This window comes from Macaca mulatta, chromosome 11 (assembly GCF_049350105.2).
Source record: "Macaca mulatta isolate MMU2019108-1 chromosome 11, T2T-MMU8v2.0, whole genome shotgun sequence".
NCBI classification, from domain to species: domain Eukaryota; kingdom Metazoa; phylum Chordata; class Mammalia; order Primates; family Cercopithecidae; genus Macaca; species Macaca mulatta.
Genome location: NC_133416.1, coordinates 46,612,722 through 46,626,041, shown reverse-complemented (window position 1 = coordinate 46,626,041; position 13,320 = coordinate 46,612,722). Strand labels below are relative to the sequence as shown.

Genomic DNA, 13,320 nt, shown 5'->3' with positions numbered 1-13,320 from the left:
ACCTGGACGACAGCACTTATATTTACAGCATAGTTTGGTGAATATTTTAAGCCACTATGGAGATCTACTGCTCAGGAGAAAAAAAAAAAGATTCCTTTCAAAATATTACTGCTGATTGACAAGGACACTGGTCACTCAAGGGCTCTGATGGAGATGTACAAGATGAATGTTGTTTTCATACCTGCTAACACAGCATCCATTCTGCAGCCCATGCATCAAGGAGTCACTTCAACTTTCAAGCCTTATTATTTAAAAAATGCATTTCATAGGCCATAGCTGCCATAGATAGTGATTTCTCAGATGGATCTGGGCCAAGTAAAGTGAAAATGTTCTGGAAAGGATTCACTATTCTGGATGCCATTAAAAACATTTGTGATTCATGGGAGGAGGTCAAAATACCAAATGAATAGTTTGGAAGTTTGCAAGAAGTTGATTCCAACCTTCATGGATGACTTTAAAGGGCTGAAGACTTTAGTGGAGAAAGTAACTTCAGATATAGTGAAAAACAGCAAGAGAACGATTGTAGAAGTGGAGGCTGAAGATGTGACTGAATTGCTGCAATCTCATAATAAAACTTGAACGGATAAAGGAGGAACAAAGAAAGTAGTTTCTGAGATGGAATCTACTCCTGGTGAAAGTGCTATGAACATTGTTGAAATGATATCAAAGGATTTAGAGTATCACATGAACTTAGTTGACGAAGCAGTAGCACAGTTTGAGAGGATTGACTGCAATTTTGAAAGAAGTTATCTGGGTAAAATGCTATCAAACATCAATGCATGCTACAGAGAAATATTTAGTGAAGGGAAAAATCAGTCAATTTGACAAACTTCCTTGTCTTATTTTGAGAAATTGCCACAGCCACCCCAGCCTTCAGCAACTTCTGCCCTAATCAGTCAGCAGCCCTCAACATTGAGGCAAGACCCTCCACCACAAAGATGACTCATGGAAGGTGCAGATGATCGTTAGCATTTTTTAGCAATAAAATATTTTAAAATTAAGATTTGTACATTTTTAGACAATGTTATTGAACACTTAATAGACTACACTTTCATGGGAACATAGCTTTTATATGCAGTGGGAAACCAAAAAATTTGTGTGACCCACTTTATTGCAGTGGTCTGGAACTGACCTCAGAATATCTCCAAGTTATGCCTGTATTGGCATGGTGTAAGCTGAGCAGTGAGGTAAATGAATACTGAAAAGATAATCCAAAGGCAGTTCTGGGTGTAGCACAGATTATCAGAAATGAGGAGATAAACAACGTGGTGGTTGTGATCAGAAAAGGAAGGCTCTAAGTCTGAAGTAAAATAGTTCCAAATCAAGGAAACTATAAAGTGCTCTTTCTATAGTTCTGGAGATTAAATAAGGAATTATGAGGCCAGTGCATTATACGGAGCACAGAAAACCACACACTACATGTTTTCACTTATAAGTGGGAGCTGAACAATGAGAACACATTGACACAGAGAAGGGAACAATGCACACTAGGGCCTGTGGGGGCTGGGAGGAGGGAGAGCATCAGGATAAATAGATAATGCATATGGGGCTTAATACCTAGGTGATGGGTTGATGGGTGCAGCAAACCACTGCCGCACACATTTACCTATGTAACAAACCTGCACATCCTGCGCATGTATCCTGGAACTTAAAATAATTTTTTTAAATGAGACCAATGAATTAAAAATAAATGAATGTGGCAGGGGATGAGAGGAGGTAGACTGAGCAGGCACCCAAATCCTAAGACAGGTGGAATGTTATGATGAGTTCATAAATACTGTAACAATAGGGCTTGGATGACAAGGTTCAAAGATAGAGGTTGAAGGAGACAGGACAATACTCTAAATTGACAATAGCAGATAGGAATGTTTTTGAGTCTGGTAATATCTTCAGGTGCAATTAAGGTAAAGAATTGGAAGTTCAACTTCAGAATCGATCTAAACTGTAGGACACTTTGCTTTACTATGGATTAAGAAGGCAAGGTCATCAGGGAGTGACTGGTAGAGAAGTAAGAACACACAGCAGGAAGGGAGAGGGCTATTTGGAATCAGATAGAATCATTTGCTTCCCTCATCCACCCCATCACCCTTTACAGGTTACCCTTCTAATCCATAAAATAGTCTACAAAGTATTATCCCCATTTTATCAGATGAAAAGTATTTGGCTCTGAAATTTGAATCTTGTCCTGATTGCAAATTCCATGGTCTTTTCACTGCCACATACTGACTCTCAGTGGTACTGAAGTATTACTGCAGCTTCCAGGGACTAATTGGAAATCATGTCTAATTTATGTGAAATGGTTATAAAACAGTGTCTTTGTTTTGCTCTTGAATTATACTTAGCTCTAAAATTCCTGTGTGAGCTTGCATATCTAATACTGTATATTTAGTTCTTATTTTTTAAGAAAAACATTTTGGACTATTTTTCTTAAGACATTAAGGAATTTCCATATATATATATGATCACATTGAATTCTGCAACTGTAGTCTAAAACATTAAGTTAATACTTACATTGCATTATTTTTCAGGTGTGAAAATGAAACCAAGTTCAAAACAGAAGACATATTTTGGGCTTACAATTTCTGCCCTACTCCATATTCCTGGACTGCACTTCTGGGCCTTATTTTATATCTTGTTTTCTTTGCACCTGGTAAACAAAGACTTTGTTATTACTGTTGCATTAATTGAATTGCCTCTTTTTGGAGTACATAAACTGTAATTTTTCAAATTTCTTACATGCTATTTTACTGAAGTTTTTAATGTTTTATTTCTCAGGAATGGGACCAATGCCTTGGACTGTGAATTCTGAAATATATCCCCTTTGGGCAAGAAGTACAGGAAATGCATGTTCATCTGGAATAAACTGGATTTTCAATGTTCTGGTTTCACTAACATTTTTACACACAGCAGAATATCTTACATACTATGGTAAGATAATATTTTTTCCAACATAGTTTTGTTTTTATTTTATTACTCTATTTTTAGATATACTATAATATCATTTGTGAATATCATTTGTGATTGAGACTATGTGGTTATATGTTGCTGTTATAAGTATCTCCATGTGGTTTTCTTGTCCTCCAAAGGCATTGGAAATGTGTCTGGAAAAGAAAAGAGGGATTCTCCTATCCTAAGAAGCATTGCTTCTTGTCCTGCAGTGCTTAGGGCTGTCACCCAACCCCTCTCCCAACCCAGCTCTCTCCCCAGGTGGAAGTCTTTACACCATAGCTTTTAGTTTCACAGAAACCTAAAAAACAGAAAATGGTAAAAAGATATAGGCAGGGAGTCTAGGACCAATGAGATATCCTGTGACAGGCATAGCGTCAAGTCCAAGAGCAGAATCTGCATAGGGCTGAAAGTAGCTTCCCCAAATGCTTAACAGTATTCTGTGCTGTGGCCATGCCTTCCACTGTATCACCTGTGCTGCTCAGGCCAGTGCATGTGCATTTCATTGTCCTCTGAGACCAGCACTTACCACTTGCAAAAGTGTAAATGTGACAGACGTTTTCAAATGCAAATGTATGGAGGCCATAATTCAAAATGAAAAACAATAGTGCTTAGTGGTTGAGTCAGGAAAATACTTCGGGGAGCTACTTCGAATCCATTTGTACTAAAGTGAAAAGACTTTGCTTTTTAGAAAAAAGATTTCTGCATTGTTCACATGACTTTATAGGTTGCAGTAGGATTATTCATGATGAAGTGTGAGGTTTCATTCTAATCTCATAAGTCTCTGTGGTAGAGATGGAATGCCTGCTGCTTAGACCATTCTCCCAGAAGACCTTCTCTGATCTCCCCGCAATCTCACTTTATTCCGTGCTCTGGGCACTTATCATTCCTCTTCGTAAGAACAGGTTTGTCTGCCCCTAGCTCCCTCTACTAGACCATAAATCCCTGGAGGGCCAGGACTGTGCCTTGTTCATTGTCACATTCCCAGTTCCTCCCAAGGCATCCTGTTCACCTGGTAAGCACCAAAAAGTGTTTGTCAAGTGAATAAATAAATGGATAAATTTTGTAGATGAATGATGAATATGATGAAACATTATAAAAATCTATTCCCGTCTCTTCTGAACATGCTGAATTGGTATTTGATTTTAGTTCATAGTATTTATCTAATGCTTTTATTATCTTCATAAAACTTTTCTCTCTCCTAATCACTACTTAAGGCATTTGAAATATTTATTTTTTTGGAAAGGAAACGCACTGGCATTTTAAACTGGATATATATTTAGTATATTCAGCTGGATCCCATTTGGCAATTAAAATTTTTCCATAAATTCATAAACTCATCTTCATGACATAATAAATATGAGCAGAATAAATATTTCCTCGTGTTTACTGATTCTAGAGAACACTTAAATATATGAAGACCTAAATATATGCTGGCATCCTGAGAAAGCATTTTTCATAGAAAGGCATAGACCAAATAATAAAAGTTTACATGACTATACTTTTGACAGCAAAGCTCCTCTTTCTTGAATTTATTCTGCCAGAAAACCATGAGAAAAGTGAGGCAACAGTAATGAAATTTAAATAGGGCATAAGCAGAATTCTTTCAAAAATAAACAGCTAAAAGCATTTTGCCTTGCATTAAGCTTCTCTCATGTCAGAGCACTGGTCCATTTGGTCTACTACTCTCTAGTAGTAGAAAAATAGTTCGTTCAGGCTACTTTTTCCCCCTCTTTGTGTCTCATTGTAATCTACATGTTACTGGTTTATGTAAGTTATGCATTTAGATTCCTGATTTAATAAATATACATCCTAATCATGTGTTCCTCTGGAAATAGTTATATCTTCTTTGTTGCCTCCTTTTTTATTGTTTCATAAAATCTCAAAATTTGATTCCTTACTCAACCATATTGCTTACACAGGTCTGCCTTGTGCCCCCATTCAATAATGTTTATTACTAAAAAGTATCATTGCCATATCACCAATATGCCATTTTATATACGGCACATGTGGCTAAAGAGATCCCTTGGGGGGCATTATGTCAAAGCTTCTCTCTTGAGGTACTACTGAAATTCAGTCAAACATGGTCTTTGAGTCCTCAATTTGTGTAATTCAGTCAAATAGTTGTTTTAATCTAGAACTTAATGTAGGGCTCTAATAAGATTTAAATCCTTAGAATAAAGGTGAGGAATATCTACAGTGTTCAATAGTCCTGATGGACTCATTACAGACATTTTTTCTTTCCATTTTCATTCCAAGGGAGGAATAAATGAGAAACTGAGATATGTGACTGATTTGACCATGACATGGAACAGGTCACAGCCTCCCAGGTCTGCCCACACTCCTCCGCGACTTAGCCATAGGTCTAACCATTGGAACTCACACTGAGTAGGCAGTTTTGGCATTTGTGTGCTTTGGATTCCTCAGATTTTATAAAATGGTCTTGTATTTTAATAGCAATTCCTTGATATTATTCAGCTTTGGGAATCCAGGTCACAAGAAAGAATCTGTAATCAACTTCAGGAATCTTCCTAACCCAACTAATGTTTTTAACTATAGGAATTTAGCACTGACAGATTTGATTTGTTACTTCTAATTATGCTACTGTTCCCAAATGGTGAAAGATAATGATAAAGATAAACTATACCATTATATTTAAAAGTCAAACTGGGTTTGCTGTTACAGATTTTGTAGTTTAGAAGCGTAGTTTAGTCTAAAATGTTTTACCATCTGTACTTATTTTTTCTTTATCTTCATCATAATTACCATCCAATCTTTGTCCCTCCCTGCTAAAGATTCCATTTCTCTTCCTACCTCCACAGTCTTGCTTATCTGTACTCAGACAGAACACAGGACTTCATCTCCTTTCATTTTTTTTGTCAAAATTCCCCCATTCTCCAAGAGCTAGCTTATCAGTATCACCCTTTTTGTAAAGACATCCCAATTAATTAGTCACACTAATCTCTTATTCTGTATCTTAATAGCAACTCTTCCTTTCCTGGTCATTTAGTAGAATTTAACAAAATCTGGCCATCACTTTTTTGAGCAACTGATATTCAGAATTCTAATGCGCATGGTAACATACATTATTTCTCTTCTTTACAGTTGGGCAAAGCAGGAATTATTTTCCCCATTACACAGATCAGGTCTCTCTCTCAAGCATCTCTTAACTGTATCTCCTATACATGCTCCTGATTTTGACTGTAAAATGTATAGAGTCATAAACTGCCAACACTTAAGTAGGAGCTGAGAAACCCCCTTATTTTACTTAGTGAGGTAACAGAGACCCAGAGAAGAGGTTAAATGACTATCCAGAAGTCACATGGCCAACACTTAAACTCCCACTCCCAATCTGATATCCTTTCTCCAGCCAATTGTCACATTAATTTTTCATCTTACTTCCCCCATCTCATACACATGATGGTCTGGATTGAAAGCCTAAAATTAGACAGGGGCTCCATTTTACTTTGTTGTTTTCCACCATCAAAAGTACAAGTAGAGTTTTTAATATTCAAATTGGCAATTCAATTATGTGTGTGTGTGTGTGTGTGTGTGTGTGTGTGTGTGTGTGTGTTTGGTAGAGACCGGTTTCACCATGTTGGCTAGGCTGCTGCGAATTCAATTATTTTAAAAGTTGATCTTGGAAATGTGTAGAGAATATAAACAAGTCATACATTCATATATCTCATCCATCTAGGCTTGCTATCATGACCCTTAGAGAATAAAACTAGCAATATTAATGTGTTTCTGGCTGTGCTGCATTGACATACATAATCTTACAGCAAAACAAAATTCTCTGACTTCATGGAGTTTACATTCTAGTGGAGGGAAACAAAAAACAAACTAGTAAACATCCTAGTATGTCAGATGATGACATGTGCTATGGAAAAAAAAATGGACTGTTGAGGTCCAAGAGAGGGAACAAGGAGACCAGTTAGGAGACTGTTGCAATAGTGCAGATGAGAGAAGATGGCCCTTAGACCACATTTATCTATGGCAGTGGTGAGAAGTGGCCATCTTCAGGTTCTATTTTGAAGGTAGAACCAACGGGATCTCCTAACAGATTGGATGTTAGGCATGAGAGTAAGGTAGAAGTTAAGGATGACTCCCAGACATGGAGTCATGGAGACATGGACATGAGAAACTGGAACGATGGAGTTGCCATGTATTCCACTGAGGCATTCATTCTGCAATGTCATCATTATACTTGGTTCTGGAAATTACAAGATGAGTAAGAAAGGAACTTCTTCTGACTTCAAAGTGCCTCTAGTGTAATAGACAAGGCAAGCATACGTGTGTATACATAATTATAATATTTCTTGGTTATTTTAGGGGTCTCCAACAACATGCTGTGATAGCACATGGAAGAGAGTAATTCCCTCTAGTCAGGGAAGGGAGGAAAGGCTTCAAAGCTAAACTTACATCTGAGCCTGGTCTATTATTCTTGAATTTCTGAACTTGAGTTTAGAAAGATACATTGCATCATATTCACAGAGCTGGAACAACTGGAGTAAACCAGGCTCATAGTAATTTTTTGGTCCATTTCATACTGTGATTATGCATGACTGACCAGAAAAAAAAAGAAGTCAAAATCAAGTACTCTTTCCAACTTAAGCCTCTCCATATATATTCATATTCATGTATCTATTATTTTCTGTTGCAGGAGCTTTCTTCCTCTATGCTGGATTTGCTGCTGTGGGACTTCTTTTCATCTACGGCTGTCTTCCTGAGACCAAAGGCAAAAAATTAGAGGAAATTGAATCACTCTTTGACAACAGGCTATGTACATGTGGCACTTCAGATTCTGATGAAGGGAGATATATTGAATATATTCGGGTAAAGGGAAGTAACTATCATCTTTCTGACAATGATGCTTCTGATGTGGAATAATTTTCAGCTGCTCATATATTTAGTTATTTAAACAAACTGGGGGGAGAAGAACAGTAATCGGTGACCTCACTGCCCTGCTTCTAATCTGGTTCTTTCCATAGTCTAGTTTTGATTGACTTCATATTCTAGAATACTTGATTAGGAGGAAGATACAACCATGATGACTTTTTTTTTCCCCCACAAGGAACAATATTTTAAAAAATATTTACAGAGATTTTAATCTAATAATTCTTAAGCAAATGTGTGTAATGCCTTCCTGAAATAGTCCAAAATGAATATTGTACCCAGTGACTTCAGTGGTATCCTTTTTTCCTAAGACCATTTATAATTATTAGTGGCAATAGAGTCAGTGCTAATCTAGCCAAATTACATATGTATAATATATTTATAAAGGATTCTGGGAGATGGTCCAAGGGTGTTCTATGTCAAAAGATGGCCTGTTGGCCCTCAGTTTTCCTACAGAGAGTAGTGGTTTATCTCTGATCAGCTGTTAACAAACTAAATTCCATTTAAGTTTTCATCAGCAAATTCCAAAGTGCCTCCTACAAGGGCACAGCTGTCCCTGTCTCCTTTGGATTCCACATTTTTGTTTCTCTCCAATTCAGATATTGGGAGTTCTTCAGAGACTGACTCTGCATACTATCTTTTGAACATTATGCAAATATAATCTGTCAGGAGTTATTTTCATACTTCTTTTTTTGCATCAGTGATAAGGCATACATTTGCGCAGATGAGTTAGGAAGTTTTGAGAAGTACCTTTTATGGTCAGAAAGTAACAGATTAAAGGTTTTTATGGGTTCCAAATTGGTTAGTCACTTAGGTATGCAATTATAAATGCAAAATAGTGCCAGATCTTTAACTGTATATCAGGGTCAGTTTTTGTTCATGCCCAATCACTACACCTTCCTCATTGGCCCTGGAGTCCTACTGTTTTGTGCCTTCATTTGTGTTACATACATAGCTGCAAGCAAACCATTTTTCCCCGTTCTATATTCAAACAATAATTTTTGAAACAAAAATGAGGAAGGAAATCAGCGGTAGAAATAATCCTGCTGTTATTGGTGTTTGTTTAATTTAAAAAAGGGACTTTTTTCTTAACTTTTTATTAACTCTTCCTAAGGGAACTGTCACATATTATTATATAATTCTACTTGTCTTTTTTTACTTAAAGAGCATAAACTCGTTTTTATTTTGCACACTTTTCTCATTTCCCTGAGAATTTACCAGAAAAAAACAAAGATACATAGATTTGTCTCTGTGTTTTTCTTATTCTTAGCTTAGTTTTTTTTTCCTTCTTGTCTAAAAATTGAGATTTCCTATTGGAACAGATAATTGTTCTAATATAGCATGTCTATAAGAAATGCAGACCTAACTATATTTCTATAATGTCTTTCCAAAGTGTTCATTGGTTTTTATGGTAATTCATCACTGAACTCTTAATTTTTGCTTTTCTATTAAGAACTATATAGTATGTACAAAATTACTTGTTCACAAAATTAGTTGCTAGTTTCAGGAAAAATATGAATGAATCTTCTGTGGCCAGTTAGGAATACATCAGTTTGATGCATTTTTAATGGCTCTAAACATCTAATAAGGTACTGTATTTGGAGAGAAAAGGTGGCTGTCTCCATATTCAAAGTATTTCTGCCAGTCTTCAAGGTATTTTGTTCTTTTAACGTCTGGCTTCTTCCTATCACAGTTATCAAGCTGAGAATACAGCTGAGGAAGTTCATTCTCTAAGTCACCAGAGGTATAATATTTAAACAGTTACTTTAGTGCCCTAAAAATCCATTAACCAAAAACAAAAAAGTTTTCTCCCTTTGGTCATTTCATATAATAAAAAAATTTAATATTTTAGAGAGGTTTTTTCCTTGAATTAGGTGCTTTAACAATTGATTTCCAAGGGAATATTAGTATTGATTTTTTCCTCAGAAAAGCAGATATTATTTAATAGGGAAAATTATTACTCTATTGATAATTTCTTATCTCATATGAAATTTCTTATCTAATATTTTGCACAGGTAAATTGAAGTGAAAAATGAGCTACTATGTGGTACAATCAAAATATAATAAGGAGAAAAAATAGACCAATAAAGTGCTCTCTAAAAATTTAGTTTTTGGACTTATCAAAATAATTGCCTCAATTCTTCTCTTTATTGTATACATAGCCTTAACTATATACTTATAAACTCAGCTGGGCTGATGCACAGTAACTTTATTAAAGGAGAAACTGGACTCTTGTTACTTCCTAAAGCAGAACATGGCCTGTTCTCCCTAAGAAAATAATGTTTTCAACTTTATAACCATAAATGCACATAATAACAGGGAAAATTAGCCACAGTTCTCCTCTCCTACTCCCCTGAGCCCCTACTTTAAAGGACTATTTGTTATTTATATAGTGTTAAAGATAATATTCCATATCTTTGAAGTATAAGACAGAGAGGCACAGTATAAGATTTATAACTTTTTAGAAACAAATAATTACTTGAAAAGGAACCTTATACAATTAGGGTATTATTTTTAGATTTGGTGAACATTTATATTATATTAAAAATTAAATGTTTAAATTTTGCAGGTTTTTTTATATTAGGCACCTTTTAAGTTCCCAGCATATTTGGCTACCACTATCAACTTGGAAACATTCCATTTGAAGTATCATCAAATATATATTTTGTAGGACAATTTATATATGATGTGATTTGACCTACCATATTAAAACAGACACAGATTACATATCATGCTTTCAACCAAAATTAGAGATTTCCTTCAAAACATGCTGCAGATTTGATAGCGGTATATTATATTTTAGGAAAATGCAATGAAGAAGGTCTGAATCCCTATTGAGGCTTAGCTGGATGGCTGATCTGCATTAGACTTAAGAGGATATATCACTTCATCTGCATATAAACACCTAGGGCTGAATATGATGTCAAAAGGGTTTGCCGTTAATAATTTTCTTCAATGTAAACATTCCTAATAATTTTTATTGTTGCTCCTTAGTCAATCATTTCCCAAAACATAATTATTTTTAATATATATATAAGATTTAAATAGTAAATAATAAAAGGTAATGTGTACTTTTTAAGTTTTGTTCCCAGCCATATGCAGTAATTCCCTGATAGAAAATGCTATGAGAATACCGAGTGTTTTTTCATAATTTAATTTTAGCACTGAACCTGATTTTAGTACATGATAGTCTAAATATTAAGTTATTCACTCTAAAAGGGGAAATCAGTAAAAGCAAGGAATTTATGACATTTTTACTGTAATTTCAGTATCTGTAATACAGGGGAAGAATGATCAGGAAAAATATAAGCTGGCAACTTACCCTTTTGGTTTTCAACAGCAAAATAATATTGAAAATATAATAAGTCACAGATCCAGAAGTTGGTGGAAATGGGAGAATGTTTTAGAAAACACTATCCATATGTTTATCTAAGAAAATCTCAGAATTTAGTGACACTAATACGTAGTTCATAAATACTGTAATACAGTAGAGAGAGTTGGAATGTTATTTTGGTTTTATTTCATCAGCACAATTATTAAAAACAACAAAATTAATGAGATATTTTGTTATAATCAGATTTTTTTTTTTTACCATACTGCAAGTTATAAAATGTCAACTTAATACTAAGTACCTAACAACTGACTTTTATTCATTTGTTGTGACAAGTTTTTAATTACCAAATTAAGACCTTTTCAGTGTCTACGAGTAAAAGAAATAGATGATTATATCAGACCAGGAGCAGAGAATGTATAATATGTGCTTTTTAGCAAAATGTATTAAATTGTGGTTAAAATTTACAGCTCATATGTAGCTGCTGCCAATAAGAAGGCTCAGAGTTGTTCTCTGGATTAATTTTTACATCCTGTTTTCTGTCACTTTTACCAGTCTTCTTAGCCTCATGTACAATAATGTTAAGCCAATTTGATGAAATGGTTCAGGCTGTAGCAGTCTATAAACTGTTGGTACATTCAGCTCTTCTAGGTGAGCCATACTGCTACTATTTTTCTAGAAATAGCAATCATTTAAAAATGCCAAATAGCTAACTGCTACCAACTCTTTCTTGTATCTTGTCTCTTTAGAGAAGGAAATTTTTGTGTGCCAATAATCATCAAAGAGGTGTTTTATAAGGGTGTTGATGTTCAGAAGTTTTATCCCTATAATTTGCTCGTGAGCTAAAACAATATAATTTATTAAATCTTTACTTTATATGTAAAAATATAGTCTGTTGTACTTGAGTAATTTGGTCTATGGAATTTTAAATACCTTCATTTAGCAGTAATATTCACATTTTTGACAGTTAAGTTCATGTGTTTGATTTTGTCATGTCAGTATAAATGAGAAAAAGAAGTAGATCATGCAGCTAATGAGTAACCAACATTTTGTAAAGTTTTAAAGTTTTAGCAAACCTAACATTATTCCATCTCATTTAAAGGTTAAAAAAGAAGAGACAACTCTAGCCAAAGTAGAAATTTATATTCTACATGTCCAAACTGTTTCCTAGCAGCTTTTGGACTATATATCACTTGATGTTAAAGTATCTTTTATTTGTAATAAATGTTCAAATTTCTATTTAGAAGTTCTAATGTATACCTAGATTAATCAAATCACAGTTTTATGCTTTTAAAATATATGTATTTCAAACTGTATATTTTAATTTCTGAGTGCATGTTATATAGTATTTAATACTTCAGATGTCTTGGCAAATTCAATATAAATATTTATTCCCACAAGCGATAGATGGGATATCTCTTAAAAGTTATGACTGTGTACCATTTCCTTCAAAGTCATCCTAGCCTATGCTGTATCAAGAGTATTGTATATTTTATGGAGATTTAGTGATATACATGTAAATGTTTTTTAAGTTATTTTATTGAAGTTCAATCTTTACATAAAATTAAAATCTTTTTTTAAAAAAAGTGTCAGTGCCAGAACTGTAAATGAAAATAATCAAATAAAAGTTAAAATGATTCATTACTCATTAATTTACCTTGCACTTATTTATTTTTTCTAGTTATCTTCCTTGGATCTAGGTTAGATAGTTAAAGCATCTAGAAAGACAATCTACCTCTATATATTAATGCAGTCCTAGTCATTTTAATGATATTTCATTTCTTTTGATTATGGATAAGGTCAATCACCTTTAAAAAAATGTAATACCTAAAAATTGGTCTAAAGAATTATTCTAAATACTGAATGTAAAACTGTGAAATGTAGTGCTTAGGAACCCTTGAAGTAATAATTCTAGTTATTGTCAGAACCAGATGTTGACATGAACCATTAAGTTGGGTTGTCAAAATTTATCTTTGGTTGTTTTTCTGTAAGTGAAAATGAAAAATCGTGCTGGAAGGCCAGCTGACATTTCCTTTTGGGACTCTGTTGCTCTCCCTTGCCATTCTGCCTCAATGATAGGTATAATTAGCAAATATACACTTGTTTGATATTGGCAGTCGCTAGACAACATGTCCATAGTTAGTTGT

The 13,320-nt window shown here is 34.4% G+C and overlaps 1 protein-coding gene and 1 long non-coding RNA gene across 2 annotated transcripts in view; one reads left to right on the top strand and one right to left on the bottom strand.

The window, feature by feature from the left end:
• SLC2A13 (solute carrier family 2 member 13) overlaps positions 1 to 9,074 on the top strand; it is a 364,441-nt gene extending 355,367 nt beyond the window's left edge. The window contains exons 8-10 of the mRNA XM_001088026.5: positions 2,529 to 2,650; positions 2,776 to 2,928; positions 7,610 to 9,074. Of these exons, the coding sequence (XP_001088026.2) occupies positions 2,529 to 2,650; positions 2,776 to 2,928; positions 7,610 to 7,836 (502 nt within the window). The 3' untranslated portion in view covers positions 7,837 to 9,074. The remainder of the gene's footprint in view (positions 1 to 2,528; positions 2,651 to 2,775; positions 2,929 to 7,609) is intronic.
• The window catches only part of LOC144332820 (uncharacterized), a 47,032-nt gene that overhangs the window by 33,281 nt on the left and 431 nt on the right, over positions 1 to 13,320 (bottom strand). Inside the window, exon 2 of the long non-coding RNA XR_013400961.1 lies at positions 2,512 to 2,647. This is a non-coding gene — a long non-coding RNA (uncharacterized LOC144332820). The remainder of the gene's footprint in view (positions 1 to 2,511; positions 2,648 to 13,320) is intronic.